Below are 27,674 nucleotides of genomic sequence, written 5' to 3'. Positions count from 1 at the left end.
GCTGTTTTGAAAAATGCTTCCTGTTTCTTTAAAGGCGCTCGCGGCTCGGGCGGCCGGGGCTGGGGAGGCGGCGGCGGCGGGAGCTGCCTCCTCTCCGGGCGGCGGCGCTGACTGATCTCGCGAACTGGGCTTCTGTGTAAACTGAGGCTAAACAAACACAGATGGAGCTCAGCGGGCGTTCTCCAGAAATGCTGGCTAGGCGGCAGGGACTTGAGATGACACTCTGAGCGCTCCGGGAACGGACAGCCCAGCGGCTTCGTGGAGCCGGCGGCGCAGCTGCCCCGGGCGAGGGGGAGAAAAGGAGAGAGGGAGGGAGGCGGCGAGGGAGGGCGAGGGAGCGAAGGGGGAGAGCGAGAGACTCCGCGGCGCTGAGCGCGGCCGGGGCAGAGCCCGCGCGCGGCGTGCAGAGCGGGCGCGGCGGGTGCGCGTCCGGGGCAGCCCCACGCCCCTGCCTCGCGCGTTGTCTGCACCATGAAGCACATCCCAGTCCTCGAGGACGGGCCGTGGAAGACCGTGTGCGTGAAGGAGCTGAATGGTCTCAAGAAACTCAAGCGGAAAGGCAAGGAGCCGGCGCGGCGCGCGAATGGCTATAAAACTTTCCGATTGGACTTGGAAGCTCCTGAGCCCGGCGCGGTCGCCACCAACGGGCTTCGGGACAGGACCCAACGGCTACAGCCGGTCCCAGTGCCAGCCCCAGCGGCGCCGGTTGTTCCCCAAAGTGGGGGCGCGGACATAAACCGGGAGCGTGGGGGCTCCCGGGCGCCCGAAGTCTCGGACGCGCGGAGACGCGGTTTTGCTCTGGGCGCAGTGGGGCCGGGACTCCCCACGCCGCCACCGCCGCCGGCACCGCAGGGCCAAATACCTGCGGGTCCCGAGGCACAGCCTTTCCGGGAGCTCGGCCTGCGTCCCCGCATCTTACTGTGCGCACCACCCGCACGCCCTGCGCCTCCAGCTCCCCCAGCGCCTCCAGCGCCCCCAGATGCTGTAGTGCGCCCTGCGCCCCCCACGCGCCCGGGGGAAAGTTCCTACTCTTCAATTTCACACGTAATTTACAATAACCACCCGGATTCCTCCGCGTCGCCTAGGAAACGGCCAGGCGAAGCGACTGCCGCCTCCTCCGAGATCAAAGCCCTGCAGCAGACCCGGAGGCTCCTGGCGAACGCCAGGGAGCGGACTCGGGTGCACACCATCAGCGCAGCCTTCGAGGCACTCAGGAAGCAGGTACCAGCTCCTCACCGTGCCCGGGGGCGATTGCCTTTTGGGTGGGTGGATGGTCCAGGGACTGTAGGGAGGCTAGGTGTGTGTTTAAGGGACAAGCTGTCCCCTCTGGTCCGTCCCGGGGCTAAGACAGTTTTGGGCAGTCCTGAGGCAGTGACCTTGCCACAGCGTTGATTCGACTCCTACTGTGTAAAGTGGGGGTAAGCATTCGAGGTCTCTGGCCCAGGCATGTGCACCACCCACCGCCCCGCCAGGGGGTAGCCGGGTCTAAGAGTCTGACTTTATCCATCACAGTTCACTTTTATGAAGGTGAGAATTTATCTCCCGGAGTCTCTTGGGAGCAGTGGGATGTGAAGAGGGGCAATGTGAGAATCTGTTTTAAACTAGGGAGGGGTGGAAGACTCTTCTCTTGCAGGCATTTGTCGTGGCCAGAGTCTTGGAGCCCCTGTTAGTGGTGTTGAGGCCTGGAACGCTGTGGTGAAGCAGTCGGGAGTGTGAGAGTCCAGCAGTCCTAGGGAGCCTGTCACCCCTCTTCAGTCCCCAGCTCCTAGCGGGGATGCTGATACACTCAGGTTGCTTCTACTTCTGCATCTTTGGCCTTGGTGTCCTTAAAAACCTGGGCTACACGCCTGCACCCTCTCCCCAGGGGTGGCCTCTAGAATTGGCTGGTGGGAGCCTTCCCAGGACATTGCTTCAACCCCACCCCTCATCCTGTAGTGAGGGAGGCAGCTCTGCCCAGGGGACCAGCTAGTCAGGAGCCTCCCTTTGGGGGATCTGCAGAGCCTAGTTCTGGGGCCAGTTGGGGACTACTTAGTTGGGGGCTGGTTGGGGCTTCCCTCACTGGACAGTGCCTCCACCAGTGGGGTAGAACACTTAACCCAAGAATTACCATGGTGGGGAGGGGCGGTTTACAAGTACACATTAGACAAGGTTGGCACTGCCCTGGGGTTCTAGACTTCTAATTTTCTTAGAGAAAAAGGAGGTCTAGGAAGAAGGTGATAAGTGCTTACCCCCCACCTCACACAGGGCATGCATAAAGGTTGTAGGTGGATGTGACTGGTTTGTGGAGTGAGTTTCTTTGCATGCTTTGCAGCTGATTTGCTGTGTGACTCCAGGAAAGTTTCTCAACCTCTCTGGTCCTTAGCCAACAACAAAACATTTCAGAAATCATGATCTTCTTTTTGAATCACACTTTCCCTTCTGAGGACTGGGGGAGGAGGGGGCTATAATGCCTGTTTTTGTCCATGGGAAGGAAATTGAACTCCCTGGGCAAAGAGGCCTTATGGCTTTTAAGCCAAAGTGTCTTGCTTGGACTTGGGGGAGATGTTTGGTTAGTAAGGTGGGGCGAGGGTGGGGAGGTCAGGTGGCTGTCATAGACCAGGCTAAGCCTCTGCCTACAGCCACACCAGCTGATACCCTAGGCAGTGGGCACAGTGGTGCAGCCAGTCCCACTCTGGGCCAGCAGCTCTGTCTCAGTCCTGGGTAGGGGTAGCATCCTGTGGGATGTCGTGCAACCCACTTCCCAGGGCAGAAGGATGACAGAAGAACAGAGAGATGCGTGTCCACCTGTTCATCCTGCAACTAAGGAAGTTCCTCCCAGATTGGTGAGGCCTCATGCCCAGAGCCTCACAGCTGGTAAGTAGCAGGGCAGAACTGACTTTGACTTCCAGTTCAAATGGCAAGCCATTTCTACCCTTCCAGCTGCCCCTTTCTGTTCTGAGTGAGAATATTTATCTGAGTGATTTATTACATCTCACTTGTCCAGGGGCTTTTACTGCTTTCAACAATAAATTCCACCTTATTGGCTAGATGTGGTGGCTCACCCCTATAATTCTAGCACTCTGGGAGGCTGAGGCTGGTGGATTGCCTGAGCTCAGGAGTTTGAGACCAGCCTGAGCCAGAGTGAGACCCCGCTTCTAAAAATAGCCAGTGTTGTGGCGGGAGCCTAGTCCCAACTACTTGGGAGGCTGAGGCAAAAAAAATCGCTTAAGCCTAAGAGTTTGAGGTTGCTGAGAGCTGTGACACCATGGCACTCTTCTGGGGGTGACAAAGTGAGTCTCTGTCTCAAAAAAAAAAAAATTCCACCTTATTAACAATATCCATATCAGGATTGGATCAATGTGTATTATGGAATGGAAAACTGAAGCCCAGAGAAAGAAGAAGACTTGTCCGAGATCACCTAGAGGGTTGGGAAATGACAGCAGTTTCTAGAATGCCCACCCGGTCAAATGCTTCCTACAGTGCCATCCATGTCAGTGTCACGGGCTCCCCACAACCCCTAACCTATGATGTTTGTTAATAATTGAGCTGGGTATTCACTTGGCAGACTCTCTGAGATGAGATTATTAATTCTGGTCTCCTTTCACTTCCACCCTTCCTGTGGGAGGTTGTATATAAAAGGGACAAGTTCAGTGTGTCTAAGCAGAAGGCAAAACCCAAGCCCTCTCAGGCAGAGAATGTGTATACACACCCAGGTACACACACCCATGTGCACACACGTGCTCATTGCACGTGCCCAAGAGCACACACAGATGTGTGGTCATGGAAACACAAGTACACAGTCACGGAAGCACGTGCTTCTGTTTGTTTCCTCCTTGCCCCCAACCATTCTGACCCTTCCCTGAAAAGCCTGCTAGGCCATAGTGGGCGTCTGCTTGTTATCTGGGAAGGAAAGAAATACAGTGCATGTCTGGTCACAGAGCCAAGGGTTAAGACTACATCTACCATGCCACCATGCTCCCTGCCCCACTGCAGCATCCATTTGCTAGAGAAAGTCCCATGTTCCAGAGGAGCTCTTTCCTCTTCTGGGTCTCAGCCTCGCCTGCATAATGTGCCCTTCCCCCTGCCCCAGTTCAGACTGGCTGTAGCTCTGGATCTAGGCTCAAGCCTACTTGTTTGAAATGGGCCCTTGGGTGACTCTGCCCAAAATGGGGCTGGGGCTGCTGTGGCATTAAGATTGGATCTGGGACTGTGGCTGTGGTCTGGGACTTCATTTCCCAGAGGTTCCTGGTATGATGAAAGGAGCACTGATTTGAGAGTCCAAAAGCCAGCCTCTGAGTCGTGCATGTGCTGCATGCTTTCTGTGTGGCTGTGGACAAGTCATTGTTCCTCTCTGGGTCTTAGTTGCTCATGCTGTGAAATGGTAATCTCACTTACCTCATCCATAGCTTCTTTGCATAGAGCCAGTGAGGAAAGGAATGGGAGCTATGAGAGCACCGAACGTTCCTTAAGCATCTCCGAGGTCCTTAGGGTTGGGCAAGGCTCTCAACAAACATAGCAGTAAGAACTCTCTAATAGGTTTTTTTGTTGTTGTTTTTGTTTTTTTTTTTGAGACAGAGCCTCAAGCTGTCGCCCTGGGTAGAGTGCTATGGCACAACAGCTCATAGCAACCTCCAACTCCTGGGCTCAAGCGAGTCTCCTGCCTCCACCTCCCAAGTAGCTGGGACTACAGTCACCCACCACAACGCCCGGCTATTTTTTGGTTGCAGCCATCATTGTTGTTTGGTGGGCCTGGGCTGGATTTGAACCTGCCATCTTAGGTGTATGTGGCTGGCGCCTTAGCCACTTGAGCCACAGGCACTCAGCCTCTAACAGTTTTAATAACCATCACAGCAACTACCATTTATCCGATACTTTGTGCCAGGGACAGTGCTAAGCATGTTATGTATATTGGTTCATTTAATATATAGGTATTATTATCACACCCTCTCTATTCCCTGCCCCATTTCACAGATGGTGACACTGGGGTTCAGAGAGCTTACATAAGTTGGCTGAGGTATCCCAGCCTTTTGCCACTGCCTGTGGCCTTGTGGGTTTTGTGCTGCATGCCACTTTGGCATGCTGTTCACCAGACTCCAGTGTGGTGGTGCCTCCAAAGCATCATATAGTCACAGCCTGCATAGCTGCATGTCACTGTCACTGTAGAGCCTGGATTTGAATCAGAGTTCTTGTGACTTTTAACAGCTCTGTTCCTCAGTCTGTCTAATGCCCTGAAGCCATCCAAACTCAGCATGAAGAAGCCAGACAGGCTTCTATTTTGTTAAGATCCACTATCCTCTCAACCAACTGAAAGGGAGCAGGGGACACAGGCTGCATGGCCACCTGCGAGGTGCAGGTGGGAAGAGGCCCTCTGGCCAGAGGGGGGGGGCTGTGCAGGGCAGATGGTCAGGCTGTAGCACATGCCACCAGCCCAGCTGCACTAGAGCCCTCCCTGCCACCTCATGTGAAGGCCATGTGTGCACAGCTGGGCTTGGTCCCTGTGCAGGGCTGCTCCCTGCCAGCTGGGAGGGGTTGAAGGGAAAGGCTGATCTTGCTGAGTGGTGCGAGGAGGGGCTGGAGCAGTGGAACCTTCTGTCTCACAAGCTGTTGCCCCCCCAAGGGTATCTGTATGTGTGTGGATTTCCTCTTTCCCCTAAAGCCCCTGTTTTGCCAGAGGGATGGCAGCACTGGAGGGTGATGAGGAACGACACCTCCTCTGCTGTCCCTAGAGTCCCCCAGGGGTCCTCAGGGAGTGAACTCAGGGTGGTCTGGAGGGGGCTTGGGCCAGCTCAGCACCTCCCTCACTCTTACACCCCACATGTAAAAAGGAGATGGGGGTGGAGCACAGGGCAGCCTGTGTATATCCCCTCAGGCTATGAGGGGACAAGCCTGCGTGCACTGGGGCTACATGTGACAGAGGCCCTTCTGTCCCATCATGTCCCTGGTCACTAGGGTAGCTGCTTGTTGGGCCTCATTGCAGAGGCTTTTGTGCCTTACCCAGGCTTGCTGTTGCATATCTATAGTGCTACCTTCCCATGTTACAGGCGAGGACATTTACATAGAGGTAGCAAACTGCTCAAGGTCACAGAGTGACCAAGATCTGTACCCAAGCCTGTCTGGCCCTGGGGCTGCAGCTCTTAACCGCTAAGACTCAGGTTCTTAGGGCCCAGCCTTGTGGCTGTATAGGAGGTTGGGATTTTAAAGGAGCTGTTGAAATAGATCTTGACAAGGACCTTGAACAGTTCTGGGTAAAGTGACTTCACCCCAGAAATCCAGCACTCACTGATGTGAGAGATTAGAGAATGGTTTCCGTTGGAACCAGTGCTCAGCTGTAGGCACTGGACACAGGTCTCTGTGGGCCCAGGAGTCTTGGCCTTGCAGGAGGGCTGAAGGGTAGGCAGGAGTTGGCACAGAAGCAAGAAGGCAGAGGGCTTTGAGCGTCCCCTGCATTCTCATTTGAGGTTCTTGGCTTTGTTTCTTTATGGTGATTCCCCACATTTGCCGGCATTCTGATGCTCATTTTATTGGTGAGGACATTGAAGTTCCATAAGGTTTGGGGTCTACCTGAGGTCACAGGGATGGCCAGAGGTAGAGCCAGTCCCCCAGGCTCCCAGGTCATTGCCCTTCCTGCTTTTCCCCATTTGCTGGAGCTGTTTTGATGGAATGTTTTAGGGGTTTGGGGGACCTTGTGCAAATGCCAAAATCTGCTCCTCTGAAGTTTAACAATCCTTGTGGGATGAGCATGAGGCAGGTCCTGTTATTTTCGTGGAAGTCAAGCAGTCTGTCAGGAGGGGGAGCCTGTGTTCTCTGATCAGGGTGAGCAGAAAACCACTGTGGGGTCCTCTGCAGGGAGTGGAGTGGGTGGGTGGACTTGGGGCCTTGCTGTGGATGCTCAAAGAGGTAATGCACAAAGTTCGGGGACCCGTGGCATCATCATCCCAGAACTGTCCCATCACCAGCTCAGAGGGTGGCAGTCTGCCTCCCCACCTTAGGCTACTGATGCTCGTCTCCAGGCCGTTCCTGCTGGCTCATTGGAAAGAGCCCAGCTAAACCATGGGTTCAAAATCCAGCTTATCTCTCACCTGCTGAGCGATCCAGAGAGTTCTTCATGCCTGGGAGTAGAGGTCACACACCTCTCTGTAAAGTGAAAGTGATCATTTATACCTCATCGGACTGCTTAACAGATGAATACAGACATTGTACTCAGAACCCCCATCCTCTGCCTAGCCTTCTAGATCACAGGAATCAGCAAGGTGGCTGGGTCTCCATGGGCACTGGAGTCTGTGCTGTACAGAATCTTGCACAAGTTGCTGTGAGTAGTCCCCGCAGCTGGGTGTAGTACACAAAATTGTTCTTACTCTCCAGATGGGGATACTGAGGCTCAGAGAGGTGAGGGCACTTGCTTACAGTCATACAGTTCCCGGAACTCAGACCAGCTCTTTCCATCCCACTTTGGCCTCCTGGAACTAGAGCTGGTTGCCAGATTCTCAAGTTGCTGGGGTAGCTCAGGCCAGGGTCCGTCTGAGCTGGGGTATCAGGGCTAGGTGGCTGTGTCCTGGAGCTTGGATGTCAGGTGAGTTGAGGAGCCACCTCTGGAGGTGGGAGGAAGCAGGCAGCTACCTGATAGGAGCTCTTGGTGTTCCATATGTGGCTACCTCTTATAGTGGGAGCTTGGGAGCCCAATGGCCGTGGGCCTTCCTTAGGTGCCAGTCAGACCAGCTTCTGGCTCCAGCCAGGATGATCTGGGGCCCTACATGTCACCTGTCTGTTTCCTCATGTAAACATGGGTTAATCGTCTTTATTTGGGAGAAAGGTTTTAAATGGGATAATACTACCTGTAAATAGCTACAATAGTGCCAGATATATGAGAGCTTACTAGCTGGTTTTCTTATTGTTAGACCTGGAGCTTGATAGATGCAATGGGACAGAGTGACAAATCTGGAACAAAACTGGCCTCTAACCTGGCATGAGGCCCCCTAGGCTGGCCTTTGGCCCAGTCTGTTGCTCTGTAGTGCCATAGTGACCCTGGGTGGCAGTGGGCAGAGCCCTCCCACGATCCCACCTCCCTGCTGGAAGCCCAGCAAAGCCCTAATGAGCCAGGGACTCAAATTGCTGGGTATTTATGGGAAAGCCCCTGCAGGGCACCTGAGTGAAAACAGTGCTAGGGGCCTTGCCACCAGGCTGTGCCCAGTCCCCAGAGCCTCCCCCCCCCCCGCCTCTAGGGCCAGCATACCTTTTCAGGGGGTGAGCAGGAGGCAGAGATGCTGGCTGGCCCCTGAGACCCCCTTCCCTGCCCCAGGATGACCAGACCTTGTTTATTTGTTCAGGCTGATAAAGCAGGATTTTCTGGACTCTGGTTGGGAACAAGCAAAGTGCATTTTTCTGCCAGCTTTTCTTGGATGGGTTTGGAGCTGTGGCCAGGGTGGGAGTAGGGGGTGGGAATGTATGGGAGTTGGCTTTTGCTCTGTCACCGTTTCCTCTTCCCTGGGTTTCCTAGTCTCTGGACCTCTGGGGAGGGGACTGGACCCCTGGGGAGGGGAAGGGGGGAGCATGTGTCCTGGCTCCAGACCTGCTTCTCACCCTTTCTGGAGGCCTTCTTTGGAGACCTGTGATTCTGACTGTAATAATGTCATGGCCTTCTATCAGGCCTTATCCTGTAATGCATACGTCATCTTAATTAATCTTTACTTTCTTGTGAGGCCAGTCTTGTTTCCAATATGACAAGGACACTGAGGTTTAGAAAGATTCTGTCTCTTGCCCAGGTTGGCAGAACCAGATCCAGGAGTTGAACCCAGGTAACGAAAAGGTACATGTGCTTAGGCTCTATGCCAGATAGCTAAATCTTCATCCTCAGAGAGAAGACAGGTTTTTTAAACCCACTTTAGAACATTCTGGAGTAGATATGGAGAAGATCACTTCCTCAATCAACAAACCCTTTTGAGAGTCTGTTACTGGCAGGGCCCATGCTGGGCTCCTCAGACATGGCCTTCCCCCTCAGCTTGCAGGGAGGTGACGGCATGGGCAGTCCAGAACAGATGGGATGCTGTCAGAGCTCTGTTGAGGGCAGGCTCCTCTGATGTAGGATATGAGTGAGGTTTAAGTGAGATCAGAGTGGGTGTTGCATTTAAGGTCCCCAGTCACCTTAGACTGGGGACCTTAAATGGGATTGTTCATGCTTTATTCCCAGGGCCTGGAATGGAGATTTCCATCCTTGGCATTATCGACATTTTGGGCCAGGTAATTCCTTGTTGTGGGGGTGCAGGATCCTGTGCATTGTGGGATGTTTAGCAGCATCCCTGGCTTCTCCCCTCCCAATCCCACCTCTTTTGTGGTTATAATCAAAAATGTCTCCAGATACTGCCAACCATCCTTTGAGGCAAAGGGGCAAAACCATCCCTGATTGAGAACCACTGGCCTATAAGAATGCCTGGCATATGGAGGGGGAGGGTGCTTACTAAATACTTGTGTGAATGTGCTGTGTGGTCCCCCTCTCTGCGGGGTATGGGTTAATCAGTGATATGGATACCACGTATAGATCCCGAGAAGTGGTCGGAAAGAAGAGACTAGGATCCTTGATTGCTGGGTTTTTAGCCATTTAGGTGGACAACACATTGTAGGAACAGTAGGATCTATTGGTTAGCGCCTGTCAGATGGATGTTGGACAACACATTGTAGGGACAGTAGGATCTATTGGTTAGCGCCTGTCAGATGGATGTTGTGGAGATATTTCCACGTCACAGCATAGAAAACTGTTCAGCTGTGCCACAGTCTGTGCAGCACAAATGTTGGTAGATGACTTCAAAAGTTAAAGCCTCATTCTCCTCACCTGGTTATAATCCCTGTGTGATTATTAAGTATCCAGTTGATCATGAAACAGTGACGAAAAGGTCAGATTTGTTGGGGGCTGTATTTATTCTGCAATTATTTTCTGCCCAGCAGCATCCCAGTTCCAGAGACATATAGAAAAAGAAAACTGGCTCAGCGCCTGTGGCTCAAGTGGCTAAGACACCAGCCACATACACCTAAGGTGGTGGGTTCGAATCCAGCCTGCGTCCGCCAAACAACAATGATGGCTGCAACGAAAAAATAGCCGGGCATTGTGACGGGTGCCTGTAGTCCCACCTACTTGGGAGGTTGAGGCAGGAGTCTCGCTTGAGCCCAGGAGTTGGAGGTTGCTGTGAGCTGTTATGCCATGGCCCTCTACCCAGGGGGACAGCTTGAGGCTCTATCTCAAAAAAAATAAAAAGAAAGAAAAAGAAAACTATGCATGTGTTTTTCCAGCTGAGCACTGACACTTTCCTTCCTATGTGTTCCCAGAGTCCCAAGTACCTATCAGGTTATTAGCTATTGGATCCCCAAATATTCAACAAAACAAGTGTTGCTGAATAAGTGAATGGAAGAACATTGGAGCTAAAAAAAAAAAAAAATCTGTGCTCTTGGAGAGACTCCTTCTCAGGGAACATGGAGGACAGAGGTCTCTCATGGTGGAAATTCACTATGCTTTCATTTGGATGAACTGAATGAGCTGAGCCTCAGTTTCTTCCCCTGCAAAATGGGAATGTGGATGTGTCTCTCTGTGTGTGTGTGCATGTGTGTGTAAAAAACAGGTATTTGGAACAGGTCAGAAACTCAGGGTGGAAGACCCTGGTGCGCCTCAGACAGACCACTTCCCCCACACCTGGCTGGCCAAGGAGGGCATGGGGGTTGCTTGCTCAGCATGGAGACTCCTGCAAACCCTCCTGACACCTTCTCCCCCACCAGGTGCCATGCTACTCGTATGGGCAGAAGCTGTCCAAACTGGCCATCCTGAGGATCGCCTGTAACTACATCTTGTCCCTGGCACGGCTAGCCGACCTCGACTATAGTGCAGACCATAGCAACCTCAGCTTCTCCGAGTGTGTGCAGCGCTGCACCCGTACCCTGCAGGCCGAGGGACGTGCCAAGAAGCGCAAGGTATGTACCAGCTGCTTGGGCACTGTCCTATGGGAAGGACATGGGGCAGGAACAGGAACTTGGGGTGCCCCACTCATACCCAGAATTCTGAAGGGGCCAGAGAGCAGCTCTTGGAGGTTTGCTGGTGGTCGCCCCAGTTTCAGGTCTCCTCACATCTCTGGGATTGTGAGTGTGACCTTACTCCTACTAATCAGGCTGCTGGGTGACCTTGGACAATCACTGTTTAGCTCTGAAGCCCTTTCTGGCCATAGGTGCTCTGGGGCTGAATTCCCCTTGTGGTTCTATCAGGATGAGATTCCCCTGAACAAGGTGACAGCCTTTGGCAGGTTTTGGGAAGGTGACTTGATCTGTGGGTTATCTGAGGCTGTGCATTAAGGCAAGTGAATTCATTCATTCATTCAGGAGAGGTTTACTGAACCCCAACCATAGGCCAAGCAAGCTGGGTGGGAGTGTGAAGATAACAGACTTACAGTCCTTATCCCCATGCAGCTCAGAGATGGTCAGAGAGACCCTCCCATAAGTACATAAGGGAGGACAGTGCTGCTGTGTGAGAGGTGTGGAAGGCCAGGTAGAGGAGGGACAGGTTAACCCTTCTGCCTCAGGGAGTTTGAAAGGGCATCTTGGTGCAAGCGGTATTTGAGCTAGGTAGGACTAGCTTGACAACCAGGAGGTCACTGGGGACGCCAAGGACAGAACAGCATCTGAGGTAGGGGGAACAGCTTGTACAAAGCCTGCTGTGGAAGTGTGTGTAGGAAGAAAGGTGTTGGGCACAGCTGTGAGTCCCCAGATGGCTTGTGCTTCAGGCATCTCCCATCAGTGGTAAATGCTGAGCCAGGCTTATTGCAGCCCTCTGGATCTATTTCTACATGGCTGCAGGGAGCAAGTGGGACTGGTCTGTGTCTGTGTCAGTGAGGAGCGACTCCAGCTGCCCTGAGCAGGATAGCTCCCCTGGCATCCAGAGAGCCTGGTGACCCCATCATCTTCCATCTATTCTTTCAACGGCCTCCTTCCTGCCTGCCTGCCCTTCCCCCTATGCTCACATCCCTCCCCCAGACCCCTTTCAAGCAGGCGCTCCCCTCTGTGGGTTCTCCCGGTTTCCCAGAGGCCCCCATAGACTCCCTGGCCCACACCAAGAAGGGCCGCCCACCTCCTCACAGCCAGCCACTGCTGCTAATTGAACCTGCATTCCTGGGAGTGATTTAATGTGGACCAGTTAGATGAAATCCTCATCAAGTGCGTGAGAGAGGAAGTGCCACTGCTGCGCTGGGCGCTTTCCTCTGGAAAGTGACCCGGTAAATGAAGGCGTGATTGATGGCTCCATGCGGTGCACTGTGACAAAGGAGCTTCGTAAACTCTCCATGAACTTCCCTTGGCATCCAGGCATTCATCAGAGGTGTGGATGGGCAGGGTAGGCAGCGCCCTGTCCCCTTCCCACCCCACTGCCTGCCCCATCCCCATCCCCCTGCCTCCTCTTCTCCACAGAAGGCAGGGAGTGGGGAAGCCCCCTCCCTTTACTGGCTGCTGGCCTGGAGCAGGGTACTAGGCTGAGAGGAGGCTGTCCCCCCTCCCCCGACCCTGGTGAGGAAGAGGAGCAAGGAGGGTGAGGAGCCCGGATAGAGCTGAGCTTTTGGCTTCTCCTAAAGTCACCAAAAATCTAAGACACCAACCTCCCCATTGTACAGATTGGAAGACTGAGGAGACTAATTATGGTTAAGAGCATCCAGCAACCCTGGGTTGAGCCCTGGCTCACTACTGACCAGCTGTGCCATCTTGGGCCCATTTCTTACCCTTCTGCAGCTGGATTCCTCACTGATAAATGGGATGGTGGAAATATTTGTGGACTACCTTGAAAATGCTGAGTCACTGTGTGAGAGTGAGGGGCATGCAGGACATGTAGGACACTCACAGCCTCCTCATCCCTGGGTAATGGGGACCCTAAGACCCTCGGGTTTGAACTCAAGACTCATCTTGTGGGACTTGCTTACCTTAGTTGTCTTGGAGAGGCTTTGGGGCCTGAATGGGAGTTCTAGGGTAGAAACATTTCTCTTCCTACCTCCTCCAGCCAGCCCAAGCCTAAGGGCATATCCCTGCCTTAAGTCTGCCCACGGGAGGTGTGAGGTCACCCTGCTGGGTCTGTCTTTGCCCTGACAACCTTCACTGTCTATCAGACTCACATCAAACTATCCATAGGGCCACATTTCCCATATGAAGATACTTGTGACACCTGGCTGATCCTGGGTTTCCCTGTGGGGACTAGAGTTCATCTTGGAGCCTTTTCCAGACCACTCCCCAATTCGGTAGTTGTAACTGTGAATAATTGAGATTTGGCCCTGCAGCTGTTATAATCGTGGGCCATTGGTGTATCCCAAGTGGTTAGTTTTCTTCCCCTTTATGACTCCTGGTGTCCCTGGAGCCCTTACACTCAGGTACCCCTTTCTGGTCCCTGTGACCCACCTTCTTGGCATTTGTGCTTTTGCTGCCCAAGTCTTTAATGCTGATTGTCATCCTTCCTTTGTCTGTCTGTCTCTACTAGTCTGGCTGTGTTGTCCCCTCTTTCCCTGCCCCCTTGGTTGGGATGTGTGGCATCACACCGAGGCCAGCATAGTTGGCCTCACCTGGCCTCTTTCAGCATATGTTCAACTGGGAGAACATGGGAGATTTGTGGGCCCTGAGAGAACAGGGGAGATTTGTGGGCCCTGAGGCCCCAGGGAAGGGGGTTTCCTGCCCTCCCCCTTGCCCTGCCCTTTTGTTTGGAGAGTTGAGATGGCCTGAATGGGGAGCACATCTTTAGCTGGTCCTGACTTCTGAGTTGTAATTGGAACCTCACTGTTTTATCTTCCTCCTTTGTGGCCCCCGCCTGGGCCTCTGAGACCCCACCTCTATTTAGGGAGATTCTGTTTGGGGAACCAACTGCCAGGACAATTAGACTAATACATTTTTTCCCCTCATATGTGGGACTATTTCTTTGAAAAGGCTTGCAGCATTCTAACAGTAAATTGTGACTGGTTGCGAGTTTATGGGGAGAGACTGAGAACATGGTCAGGTGACAGAGGCTGCTCTGGAGTGGTTTTTCTTTGGACAGCGGCTGGGGAAATGCAGGGCATGAGTGGTGGTACCCAGGCAGGATCCGGTAGAAGCCTAGAAACTCATAGCAGGTATGGGAAGAGCTCCTCTTTCCCACCCTCTACCCTCTTCAGCTCCTTGAGGATATGTGACCAATGCAGAGGTCCCTAAGCAAAGAGATTGGCCTTTGAAAGCTCTCCTTGGCACACACACCCTCCTCTCCCCTTCTTCCTTTTTGGACAGCTACTGACTACCCTCTATGTGCCAGATGTAGTATAGGTGGTACAGGCACAAAATAACTTGCCACATAGTCCCTATAGCCAAGTGGTGACTGAACACTCTTTGGTCTAGAGGATTTGAGAACTAGGGGTAGTTGTGGTGAGAAAAGAGAAGAGCAAACAACATTCTTGCTTCTAACATAAGCCTCTAGTAGCCAGGTGCCACCAGAAAGCTGTGTTGGGGGCCTTGGTGGGCTGGGGAGATTGCCTGCAGTCCTGCTGGGACATGAGGGAGTAGGAGAGGGATGAGAACTAGAACCTTCCATCCAGGGGTCTGCTCTGCCCTTTCTGGGTCGGGAGGCACATTTGTGGGCTGGATGGGTTCACAGTCCCTTGGGCTGGCCTGTTGGTCTTATCTTTGAGAAGGCCCTGAGCTGGGGTGCTTGGGCCCAGTTTGGTTCTGAAAGGCATCCTGAGTGTGTGGTTTCTCTATGAGACCCCTCCACCCGACTTTAGTCCCTCTTATTCAGGACTGCTAGGGTCCCTGGATGTTCTTTCCTGAAAGATGAAATGGCCACTTGAGGGCCACTAGCTTCCCAGCCCCTTCCTACCCAAAATGAACTGTGTTCAAAAATGAACCAGAGTCTGTTGCCCCTGGCACTGTCTATGGCTGTGGAAGCTGGTCTGGTAAACTAATTTCTGACAAGGTATGTGGTGGAGGATAGCTTCATGGTTACCCTCCTAGCAACTTAGTTGCACGTTAACTGGGGTTTAAAGCCTTAGGCCCAGGCACAGTTCTGATGATGGGCCTGCCAGGCAGGGCTGCAGGAGGCTGGGGAGCTAAGGTTTGGGCCTGCAGGCTCTGGGAACCATGGGCAGATGTCTGCTGTAGCTGGGATGGTGACAGTCATCCCTAGAGTGATTGACAGCTATTTGAGCTGTTCCACTGGGGGCCTGCTCCCTCAGAGTCTGTGTCCACAGGAGGCTGGCAACCCTCCTTTAGGCTGAGCATCAAGTGTCCTCTGAGGTCCCTTGCACTTCTCATGAGCTTCCCTGTCCCTTCAGGCCTATGTTAAGAATGGGAGTTAAGGTGCACTTGACTGACTGCATCCCATCTCAGCCCTTCCCTACGGGGGTGTTGGGGTCCTGCAGACAGCGAGTCTTCCTGGGCCTCACAGGATGTAACTTTGAGGGTTTGGAGCCCCATTTGGAAGCCCCAGTAGTAGAGGGCTGTGTCAGAGGCCGCCCAGCAGAGATGCATGCAGGAGGGGTGGAATGCTCGGGAGAGTTCAGTTCTGACTCTGGCTGCAGCCCTGAGATAATGCATGTTAAGCACCTGGCTCTGGGCCATGTTTCTGCAGCTCCTGTTTTAAAGCAGCAACTCCTGGGAGCGTCTGAGGAGGAGGAGGAGGGAAAGGAGGAAGAGCAGGAAGAGGCGGAACTGTTCTTTCACACCTGGGCTGGGCGGGCCACTCGAGACCTGCCAAATAGGAAAGGGCCAATTTTCTACAATTTAGGGCACCCCCTTCCAGCGATTTTAAGCCACTGAGTAGTAATAATAATAACAACAGCAGCAGCACTTACTAAAATTGATGGCATATTTTGAGCCTTGGTAACAAATGGACAGTAAGTCACTGCACTCAAGTTGCTCACAGGCCTGGGGTTAGGGTGGGGAGATAAGACCAGGCTCTACCAGAGACCTGGACAGTGAGGGCTCTGGGTGGTGTCCTGCAGCTGTGGTGCCTGGTAAGGCTGGATCTGCATGGCCAGGAGGTTACAACCAAACCTGGGACTGATCCTGAGCCAGAGGTGGCGAGTAGGTTGGGTGCTGCTTACTTCCGTCTGTGTCTTCCCTGTTGGCCTTGCTGCTTTCTGGAAAGGGAGGCAGGTCGAGGGTGGTCTGGCTCCTCTTTGGAAAAATACTATGGGTGCAGACTCCTATAACTTCAGTGCCAGGGACAACATGACTTGGCACATTGGTTTGGGGCTGGGTAAGAGGAGTTGGTGTGAGCTGAGGTGTCAAAGGGGACCCCTTACTGTTTGAACAGCCTTGGATAGGCCCCATGGTCATCTGCCTCTTCTGTGGACTGTTCCCAGAGACCTGGGTGTATGAGGCAGAGTCTTGAGAGCCCCAGCCTACCTGGATCTGGCCTCTCATATGGCCCTGGCGTACCAGGGGGCACTAGGGGGCACTGTCCTGGCTTTGTCCCAACTAGAGCCTGGGTCTCCACTGTTAAGTGGTTTTCAAGGCCCTTGCCAGCCTCATCTCAGCCCTCTTTCTGCCTTGATGACTGCCCCTGTGTTACTTCTTTCTGCCCATCATGGATTTCACACAGATCTGAAAGTCACTACTAGAGGCAGTGGGGCCCTGGTGCAGTATCCCGAGAACACTGACAATACCCAGTGTGCAGTGGATGTGGCTTGTGTACCAGGGACTTTGCTCACCAGCCCCAGGAAGTGGGGCCTCATCTTATTCTCTCAGCACAAGGTTACCTGGCCAATAAGAGAGGTGTGCCTGGCTTTTGCCACTTCCCTGTCCTGCCTCCCATGTGGGAGCAGGGTAGGCAGGTGGGTCTCATTTCCAAATACTCTGGACCCAGTTATTAAGTTAAATGCCATCTGCTTTCAGAGCCCACAGAGTCTATCTTTGCTGGGAAGAAAGGGGGGTGGGTGGGAAACCACCATCAAATTCCCCTCCAGTCATAAAAATGGATTCGATTTGTTTTTTCTGGCATTCCAATTACATAGACATTTGTCGCCAGCTGTTTGTTCTAACACGGAGTGCTCTCTCAGCTGCTGTTTCTCTTCTCCCATTTGACACCATTAGGCCACAAGTCTGGCAGGGCCTGGGTTGGAGGGGTTGTCAGCTGGGGAGCCTCCCAGGTGAGCTGAGCTGAGCTGGCTTTGAGGTTCCCCGGGTGGTCTTGAGGCGAGGCAGGGTAAAGACTGGGTGCTGCTTTCTCTCTCCTTTCACCTCCTCCTCCTCCTCTCTCCTTTGTTCACGTTGCTTCCTCCCCCCACAAGCACTCACAGATTCCCACCCTTTTCCCTGACATACTGGGCACAAATGAAAACTCAGGGTCTCAGACATCTCAAGAAAGAATCAACATTCATGGTTAGAAGAGCTCAGAGATGCTCCAAGTACCACCCTTCGGAATGCAGAGATCACATCTTTGAGCCAGGACTCCCCTCTGGAAACTCCTGTGGAGTCTCAGTGGCCCTGGGAATGTTGGTAAAGGGGTGTCTATGTAGGGCGGGGGCTGAACCCAGAGAACCTGTAAGTTCTTTTAATTCTCTGTGATGCTGTCACTTAAAATACATGAAAGCACACTGGGGAGGCCCTCAGCAAAACCCAGTAGGCAAAGTGTAGAGCTCTGGGTTAGAGACCTGGGTTTGAGTCCTGGCACTGTTACTTCTTGCTGTGTGACCTTGGACATGTTACTTGACCTCTTGAATCCTGGGTTCTCTCATCTGTAAAGTGAGAGCACACATACCTTCCTTGTTGCCACCTTGCCAGAAGGATTAAACAAGATGCCGTAAGAGAAAGGGCTTGAGTTTTCTTAGTGAGTTCCAGAAAGGAAATCTCACGAATTTATAGTTGCAAGGTAATAACTTAATTGGACCCCAGGAAGAAACACCTCCGGAAAGGGCAGCGCCCAGGGTGGACGAATGACTGACCAGCCCAAAGCAGATGAGGATCAACGGTTCTAAGTGAGGGTCTCCTCTCTCTAGTGCTTTGGCCCAAACCCATTGTCCCACAGCTTTCAAGTGGGGCCAATCCAGAAATCCTCAGATTTCAAAGTACATGGATGTGTGTAACATTACGTTGTACCATTGCACTCATCAATAGACTACCACCAATAGTCACGCTGCCCATGTGTGGGGTGTCCCCTGTATGCCAGGTACCTCCCTCAGGTCATCTCTGCCTGTGATCATACAAACTCCTCCGTGCCCAGCAGGAACACTGAGGCCAAGAGAAGGGCAGCCACTTGCCCAGGGCCACATGGTTAGGAAATGGGGGAGCTCAGATTTGAACCCATTTTATCTCTTTGGTTACAAACTCTGAGCTCTTTGACTCCTGAGGCTGGTTGGCTCCCTGAGGCTCTCACACTGCTGGGCACGGTGGCCTATGCCTGGGAGGCCCCGGCAAGTGCCCAGTGTGGTGCGGTGGCAGTGCCTTGCCTTGAGCAACAGCTCTTCTGTAAGCAGCGGGCTGCAGTGTGTAAGACTCCATTTAGCTGTGGGGAGCCAATAGCCTGCTGGTGGTGGCGCTGGTGGTGGTGAGGGTGGGGTGGGCTGGGGGCATCATCAGTGCTGAGCACCCCCAGCGCTGCCGCCAGCAAGGCCTGCCACCAGGTTAAGTCGCCTGGTGGCCTCTGGCTGCAGCTGGGAGCGCGCCTGGTTCCCATTCGGGCGCTGTGGTTTTGATTAGCTGTTCTGCGAGGCGGGCCTGCTGGTGAGTCCATGGGAGCTCCGCTGGAACAGAGGGTCCCCCGCCTGGCTGCCGCGGCCCCCCCTCCTGGCAGCCCCAGACTCCAGATGTTCTGAGCGCTCGCTGGGAAGGCCTGCTGGCGCCACGGAGGGCAGAGGGCAGGGAAAGCACGCGAGCTGGAAGCCCAAGCACTCAGTCACCGCAGGCCTTGGCAGCCCGCCCGGCCCGCTGCTGGCACATTCCCCAGCTCTCCCCTGGCCATCTGTTCCCAAAAAACCCTTTCAGAGCCTCATCATCACTCAGGATACAACAGTGCGAGCAGCTGGTTTGGAGGCAGCAGGGAAAACCATGCAAAAGGTTCTTTGTGAGAGAGGAAACTCGCTTATGAATAACAGGGCTGGACACTGTAAAAGTTGGCGGCTGGAATTCTTGTTTCTCAGGCGCCGCTGTTTTCTCTTGACTTTTTATCTCTGGTTTTTATTTTTTCCCCCTGTTTTCTTTTAATGTTGTTTCTTCCTCTTCTCACACTAGTTGTGACTTTTCTTCCTCTTCTAAGGAGCCTGAAGTCCACCTCATTAGTTCTGGATGATGCTGAACTTTTTCTTTCTCAAAGCTGTTAACAGGGGATGGTAACAGTGACTTTCCCTAAGACCTTGCTGGAGGGGACAGGCCAGCAAGAAGGTGTCTGGGAGGGCACATCAGTTGTGCAGCTAGCTCTAAACAAGTAGCGCCACAGCAGAACATTCTGTCCATCACCCTGAGTGTGCAAATATGAATGATGTCTGTCTAGGGAGAGGGTCAGGGACACCAGAGGCCATGCAGAGATCTCCCACCAGTTCATCAGAGAGCAACACAGAGATGCTCTGGGAGGACGGTTGCCTTCATAAATACCCCAGTGCCTGGGCCCTGCAGCTGATTGCAGCATGACATGAAGCCTTTTTTAAGAACCGGCTGCTGCTGCTGCCAAAGGCTTCTGGGAAATGTCAGCCAGGAATCTGGGCACCTCCTGGGAGCAGTCACCGGGTGGCCTGTCTGGGGGCTGTGGGGTCCTAGGGCAGGGTTGGCAGCTGGGAAGCCAGCCCTGGAGAGGAAAGGAGAGAAGGGCAAGGCCTGGCTGTCTTGCTCACACCCCTTTGGACTCTGAAGGAGGAGCCAAGTCAAGCCTGGGGTGCTGGGTATCAGGTGGAGGTGATGTGATTGCTAAGGGGGGGACATAGGGGCAGGAGTAGGGGTTTTCTTTTTCCTTTCTCAATTCCTTGCACCCATTTTCCCATCAGACCCAGAAGCCCTGGCAGCCCTTCACAACCAGCAGTGGAAAAAGCCCATCATTGACGCTGCTGTGGGTGGCCAACCTTTCACAAGCCTTAGATTTGGGGCTTTAGAGGGCGTTTTGCATTTCATCTGCACTTTGTTCAACCCCTCACACCTCATTCCTCTTGCCCTCCTCTCTGCCTTCCTCTCAGTTCCAGTTGGAGAGACAACAGCTCTGACAGGACCAAATATTTATGTTTACCACAATTTCAGGGCCATTAATCTCTCCTTCTGAAGGGCTCAGCGTAGACCCGTGGGAGCCTCCCTCCCCACTGTGGCCTGTGCGGGCAGGTGTCTGGTCTGGACTTTGGAGCTGGTCTTTAGGAGCTGAGTGGCTGGGTGCTCAGGTCTTAAACTTTAGGAGCCTGCCTAGCTGTCTCCCTGGGTCTGTTCAAGGATGAGTGACATAAATGGTGTGAAATCATTTGGCAAACTCTGATTTCTGTCCATATCTCCTGCCTGAGAAGTTGAACTCCAGGGGGCCAGAGGGAAGGAGGTTCTGGGGAAAGAGGAGTGGCCACTGCCTCTGGTCCCATAGGGACAATGTGGAGTCAGACTAGTGACCAGAAATTGCTTTTGAGCCTTGAGGCTTCCAGAGGACAAAGGGTTGGGGGAGAGGACTCGGCTGCCCTGCCCACTGCACGGCCTTGAGCCCTATACCTGGCACAGTGAAAGACCTAGGATAGAGTGTGTCAGCAGGCCCTGGTTCCCCGTATATCCTCAAGTAGGTCATTCTCTTTCTCCCTGCCCCAGCAGACCAGAAACCCCTGCCTTGTTTGAGGTCTGATGATAAATATTTGTAAAGGGCAAGGTCGGGACCCTCCTTTAAGACTTCCTGCCTATTCCCCAGAATTCACAGCCACTTGGGCTTACCTACTGTCCAGCTGCTCAGTCTCATCATTCCCACAAGAGCCCCTCTCAGCAGCTCTACCCAAAGGCAGTCAGACCACCTGACACCATCCCTGCTCAGGACCCCTTGGGGCTCCCTACAGGCCAAGGGATGAGGTCAGACTCAATAGACACCTGACAGTCCCCCCAAATGACCTGGCCTGAGCCAGCAGCATGGAACTCCTTGCCCAAAGCAGCTATTTTTGGCCTTTGTGCTCATGCTGTCCCTCTGCCTGGAATGCCCTTCTCCCCTGTCTGGGTAACTCCCACTCATTCTAGAAGGCTTTGCTCCTCCTGGAAGCTCTCCCTGACCCCTACCTACCCCAGCTTCCTCCTCAGGGCCCCTGAACAAGCCACCACCATGCCCATACTGCAGGAATATGTATGATCTAATTGCGGAGAGCATGATGCGAGATACTAAAGTAATGATACCAAATGTTATAGGATGTGATACTCTATTATGTGCTATATTTCATTTCATGTTATTATATTGCATTATATTTTTAGGTGGTATGTTATATGATATATTATGTGATATAACATTACATCCCATTCTGCTGTGTTACACAATGCTGGTTTAGTGCCTGTGTCTCTAGCTAGACTATGAGTTCCTTCATCTTCATGTCCCATAGTAGATCCTCAAATAATGACACACCATTTCTTCCACTAAAATCCACACAACTAGGGCTGAGTATTCTTGTACTGAACTCAAGGCCTCTAGGAATAGATTAACTGGGGGCTTTGGGCCCTTGGGCTCCATTAGCACTGCTGGGCTGATACTCTTGTTCCCTTGAATCAGTAAGGAAAACTTTGAGTTTTAAATAACAGAAATCCCTCAAAATGCAGCTTGAACTAACAGGGGCTCAAGTTTTTCATAGTTTAGAAATCTGAAAAGAGGCCGCTTATGCCCTGGCTCTGACTCCAGGCTTCTTCTGGTCTTAGCCTCATGGCTACATAATGGCTGCCAAAGCACCAAGCATTTCATCTTCAAGCTGCACCTGAAGTCAGGACAGGGGCCATGCTGCAAAGAGTGTTTCTTCTCATGAAGGCAGTCAGTAATGCCCAGATAGCCCCTGACTTCCCTGAAAGAAGGGATGCTCCCCTTGAACCTGAGAAAAATATCAGGGTGTGTCAGCTGGAAGGTCAGCAGAATAAATAGCTGCATGGCACACACCTGGAGGGTTGACCCTGATTTGTGACAAGGTGGGCTAATCAATGTCATAACCTTAACCACAATGTCAGAATGCCGCTTCCCTGAGCTTACCAGTATGCACTACAGCCCTGCAAAATGGATGCTGCTAGCCTCATTTTCAGTTGATGGTACTAAGGTTTACAGACCATAGGTGACCTGGTCAGGCCACTGTGACCTCTTATCTGTGTGCAGTGCTTTACAGTTTTCACAGTCTTCTCATTGCTTTCTTGAATCCTATAACCTTCTGGCATTCAATTATTAACCACTGGAGAGAGATGAGGTAGGCTTATCACCCTGCCCTGAGACCCGTGCCTCTGGGCCCAGGCCACCACCATCCCATGTCCTCTGCCCTCTCAGGGAGAGGGTGTGAGCTGTAGGGGCAGTCTGGCAGCATGGGGGATGGCGCTTGGGGCTAGGGACACAGATCTGAGTCTCAGCTTAGCTCCTGCGAGCTCTGTAACCTCAGGCACTTGGCCTCAAATAAGCTTCACTTTCCCCAAAATATGGATTAAAAATATAGAAGTGTGGGTGAGAAGCATTTGAAGAAAGGATAGTTGTAAATGGGTTTTGTCAGCTGAAGGCACTGCACGCACTGGCAGCATTACTGGAGGACGCTGCTGGCCCTCAGGGTGGTGGGCAGAGGGACGCTGGGCACCTTCTCCCCTGCCAGGGACATAGATAGCAGCCCCCTGAGGACTCAACAGCATGTCCAGGCAGAGGGTGACATGTCTGTCCCTTTGCCACCTGCTGTGTGTGCATATGTGTGCTTGTGTGTGCTTGCCTGCATGTGCATAGGTGTGCTGGTGTGTCCACAGGTGCCATCCTGTGTCCACAGGATCAGATGGAGGGTCTCCTGCATGGGGGGCCAGTTCCCACCTGGTGGTCTTAAAGGGCTTCAAAACCCCCACTACCTCCACCCCCAGGGCAGTCAGGAGCCCTTGAAGTTGGCTCCTCAGTGGCAGGGCCGGGCAAAGCCAGGCAGCCCCAGGAAGTAAGCGGCCCAGAACTAAACCTGAATCTGCAGCGCTGCAGCAGTGTGTTGCTGAGGATCACCTCCTGTCACTGTGGTCACTGTACGCACACAAGGTGTTCCTGAGGATCACCTCCTGTTGCTGTGGTCATTATACGCACACAAGGTGTTCCTGAGGATCACCTCCTGTCACTGTGGTCACTATACACACACAAAGTGTTCCTGAGGATCACCTCCTGTCGCTGTGGTCACCATACACACACAAAGTGTTCCTGAGGATCACCTCCCGTTGCTGTGGTCACTATACGCACACAAGGTATTCCTGAGGATCACCTCCCATTGCTGTGGTCACTGTACGCACACAAGGTGTTCCTGAGGATCACCTCCCATTGCTGCGGTCACTGTACGCACACAAGGTGTTCCTGAGGATCACCTCCCATTGCTGCGGTCACTGTACGCACACAAGGTGTTCCTGCAGATCACCTCCCATTGCTGCGGTCACCATATACACACAAGGTGTTCCTGCAGTTCACCTCCCGTCTCTGCGGACACCATATGCACACAAGATGTTATTGAGGATCGCCTCCCGTCTCTGCAGACATCATATGCACACAAGGTGTTCCTGAGGATCACTTCCTGTCACTGCTGTCACCATAAGCACACAAGGTGTTCCTGAGGATCACTTACTGTTGCTGCTGTCACCATAAGCACACAAGGTGTTCCTGCAGTTCACCTCCCGTCTCTGCGGACACCATAAGCACACAAGGTGTTCCTGAGGATCGCCTCCATCTCTGTGGACACCACACACACACAAGGTATTCCTGAGGATCACCTCCTGTCGCTAGGGTCACCATACGTACACAGCTTTTGGGTACATAGTAGAAAAAGATGAAGAAAACATGAAGGGCCTCGCACATTTAAGAATAAATAGTTCTGATGGTTTCCTCTATGTCAGGCACTATTCTAGATGCTGGGGTCACTTTGGAACTTTGGAGAACAAAAGAGACAGGCCCCACACTTTGGAATTCAGAGCTAAATGACACAAAGGCCATGCATAAAAATTCAGAGGAGGATGCCCTGGGGCTCTTCTTCAAAAACCTACTAATTTCGTCTGTGCATAGTTCCTTCAAGCTTGACTCTCAGGGTTTCAGATCAGAACTGCTGGACAGAAACAATCTTTTCAGGCAGGAGGCAGGGATGGGGAGCCAGGTCCTGGGGCAGGTGCAAAGATAGCACCCAGAATCACAGCCAGCAAAACACAGACCAGGGTGGAAGCACAGGCTCAGACGAGCCAAGAGTCTAGGGGCCACTTAGTGTTAGGACGGAGGGCCCCACAAGCCTCAGGAGCCCTGGAGTTGTATGTAGACTGATGTTCATGGGCTTGACCTTGAGTTGTCAAGAGGAAGTTGAAGTACATCCAGTAATGTCTGACTGAGAATGTAGGGAAGTGCATCAATTATTGGGAAAGGGCCTGTTCAAGCTGTTTTGGCACAGAAAACATGAGGCTTCCTTTCTCTAGGCAAGTTCACTTCTATGGAAGGGCTAGTTCTCCTAAGGTGGTGGAGTGGGGAGGGCTGGGCTTCTTGTCTGTGTTGTTTACTGCTGGGTCCCCAGAGGCTCCAGTGGAGTTTGGTGTGGTATAAACACTCAGTGAACATTTGCTGGGTGTGTGGAGGGATGGAAGCCTGAGGGCATGAGGTGTTTTCAGCCAGCAGCTCCTCTGTGCTGTGCGAGGCAAGCCTGGTGGTCTGAAGTGGAGGTGCAGTTCCTGCCTAAAGTTCCTGATGGGAAAATGGGGTTCTAGGGATGTGCACACATGCTTATGACTCTGACCTGTAACTGCCAAGCAGTGAGTGCTTAACTTAGCTGTGGTTGTGTTTTTTAATGTTTTTGACAAGTTCATGCAGTAGATACTGTTACTACCATTTTATAGGCAAAGAAACTGAGGCCCAGAAAGCTTATGTTCCGCGTCACCAGCTGGTAGACTGGGGAAGTCAGTAATCAAACAGTGGCCATCTGACGCCATAGCGGGTCCTGTAACCAACATGCTGTGTTGTCGGCCAGTGGGTGTGGATGTGCACACATGTGTGTGGGTGTGTATATGTGTGGTGATGAGTTAAGAACCCTGATTGGAGGTGTCCTCACTCCCCCCTGGATGCTGAGGTGGCTCTAGAATCTAGCTAGGGGAGGGATGAGGGGAGGTGTTCTCTCATATTAAAACTGCATATATCTGCATGGTTCACACACTATTTTTGCTGAAATTGTTGGATTGTTTGGGCTGCTCAAAGGGCACATGGCCTCCCTAAGCCACCCCATAGGTACCCCCACTGATCCTGAAATATTCACAGCTAGGCTCCCTCCTGGGAGTCTCCCGGAGACATGGGATTATCTTTGTGAGGACTCACTGGCCAGCACTTTGGCATGACTTGACTTGTCTGGTTGGTGCCCATCACCCCCTGCTGTCACTTTGCAGTAAGGACCTGGGAGGAAAGTCACTGAATGATGACAGCAGTTCCCAGTATGGGGCAGACAGGCCTGATGGGGCTGTCTGTATTGGGGCTAGGGGTATGTGTGTGTGTATGTGGGGTGTCTATGTGAGGTTGGCCACTGGGCCACCCATCTCTCTAGCTGTCTGGCCCCTCTGACCTGCATGCCTCCTCTGGCTGTGGGGAAGGCCTTGGGCCTTGGAGCTGCTGGGGTCTGGAGAAGCAGGCATGTAGCTGAGCGGGGTGGCAGGACAGTGTCACAGGACGGAAGCAGATGGGAAGCTGCAACAGCTGCCTGGGCCAGCTCGACCCCCACAGTGCCTGTGCTGAGTGTGGGATGGGTTGGGGGTGGGGGACAGAATGACACATAGACTGATGGACATGGAGAGGCAAACAAAGAAGAGGCCAAGAAGGAGTTGGCACAGAGACACACAGGCAGAGCACACAGAGAGAAACAGCTCGGCAGCCAGAAAGTGGCCTGCAGCCCAAGAAGGCGTCTGCTCGGCGGCGTGGCTGTCCCCTGCAGGCCCTGTGGGCCTTTGGAGCTCTGGCCCTGGTTCTGGGGGTGCCAGCTCTCCCTCTGCCAGCCACCTTCCCTTTGGTTCCAAGAGTTGAAAGCCAAGATTTTCTTAGAACCGAGGAGGTGGTGGCTGGGTAGATGGCTTGGGGGGACTGCTGGTTCTGTCTGCTGGTGAAGGAACCATGGTCTCCAGGGGTCAAGGGATCTGCCTTGCTCTGCTGCATCCTAGCAATGTGGCCCAGGGCAAGTGAGGCGCCCACTCAGGCCTCCATTTCCTCATCTGCAAAACGGAAGCAGCAATGGGCGCCTCCCAGGGACTGTCTGAGACAGCGCATGCAAAGGAGTGTGGCAAGGAGCCAGGCACTTGGCTGCCCTCAGTAAGTGGTGGCTCTGAGGCACTCACTTCTATTCTCAGGCCCTGGGAGGACAAGGGGGACTTGAGGAGGAGGCTTGCGGGGGGGGCAAAGGACCATGGTAGTCACACTGACAATAATTCATGGCACAAAGGGACGTAGGAAGAGTTGGGTAAAGTGCTTCAGGAGTTGCCCCAGCTTGCTGTGGGGTGGGGCTGGTGGGATAATCAGTTGAACTTGAGCAGACCCTTCTTGTCCTGGACTGGGAGGCAGCAGGAACACAACTGGCAGACCCCTGCCCACCTGGAGCCTATATTTGAGGGGGCGGGCAGACTCCAAGCAAACTCTGCAACAGTGTGGGTCTATGGGGGCTACTCAAAATGCTTGCCTAGGGTACCTGAGACCCAATTCCACCTCTAGAATCTTAGCACCTAGAGGGGCCCCCCACGTTATCTGCTGTCATCCTGCACATTGACTGATATGACAGGTATTTCTTATTAGTAGCAATGTCCTGCCCATCACTGACTGACTCTGAGATGTGAACATACTCACTGACCTCAATGAATGAGGAGTTGGACCACAGGCCCCACCTGTGCTCCCAGCTTTCAGGGTAGCTTTTCCTAGCTGGGAACTATGGCAATGCTATCCTTTCTGGTGAGCAACCTTGAATAACACAAAAAGAACTGGGCAGAATCAATGGTACTGACTGTTGACAGTGGTTCCCAGATTTCCCCCAGGGTTAGACTGCAAGCTGCCCAGGGCAGAGCTTCGGACCCCACTGCCTAGCACATAGCTGGCACCTTGTAGGAATTAATAAGTCATTAAATAAATGAATTTTCTTCCCACTTCATGGGCCCCAGGCAGTCTTCTGGTTCACTGGAGGTTCTGGCCATAACTTTGAAACTCTAAGACACTGGGACCTCTGAGGGCCCTCCCAGCCTGGACACAGCATGATCCTTGATTCATGCCATGCTCCCACCCCTGACAAGTAGCGGCCAACTCCAACTGCTCATAAATTTCCTGCCTGTCACCCGTGGCGCCCAGGCCAGGCGGGTGGGAGGCGCTAGGGGAGGACTGGTCCATACCTGCTTCCAGTTCCCTGGGAAGTTTGGAGGCCGGAAGCTCAAGCCTTTGCCTGTGCCCAGAATAACTTCTGCAAAGCCAGGCCCTTGGAGAAGATGTCAAGTACAAGGCTGTATGGGCTTGAGTGTTTAAGAAAACACAAACACCAGTTTATAGTGTTTGCACAAAATAATTCCACTTTCATAAAATACTGAGTATGTCTGTCTACGTGGAGGAATAGCATGTGAAC

At 53.0% G+C, this 27,674-nt stretch overlaps 1 protein-coding gene across 1 annotated transcript in view; it reads left to right on the top strand.

The window, feature by feature from the left end:
• Window positions 1–418: 418 nt before the first annotated feature.
• The window catches only part of ATOH8 (atonal bHLH transcription factor 8), a 33,365-nt gene continuing 6,109 nt past the window's right edge, over window positions 419–27,674 (top strand). Inside the window, exons 1-2 of the mRNA XM_012811008.2 lie at window positions 419–1,221; window positions 10,738–10,929. Of these exons, the coding sequence (XP_012666462.1) occupies window positions 472–1,221; window positions 10,738–10,929 (942 nt within the window). The 5' untranslated portion in view covers window positions 419–471. The remainder of the gene's footprint in view (window positions 1,222–10,737; window positions 10,930–27,674) is intronic.

Source organism: Otolemur garnettii, unplaced genomic scaffold, assembly GCF_000181295.1.
Source record: "Otolemur garnettii isolate 467f Iridium unplaced genomic scaffold, OtoGar3 scaffold00147, whole genome shotgun sequence".
In the NCBI taxonomy this organism is placed as follows: Eukaryota; Metazoa; Chordata; class Mammalia; order Primates; family Galagidae; genus Otolemur; species Otolemur garnettii.
The sequence above is the reverse complement of the archived record's forward strand: the minus strand, read 5'-3'. Positions and strand labels throughout refer to the sequence as shown.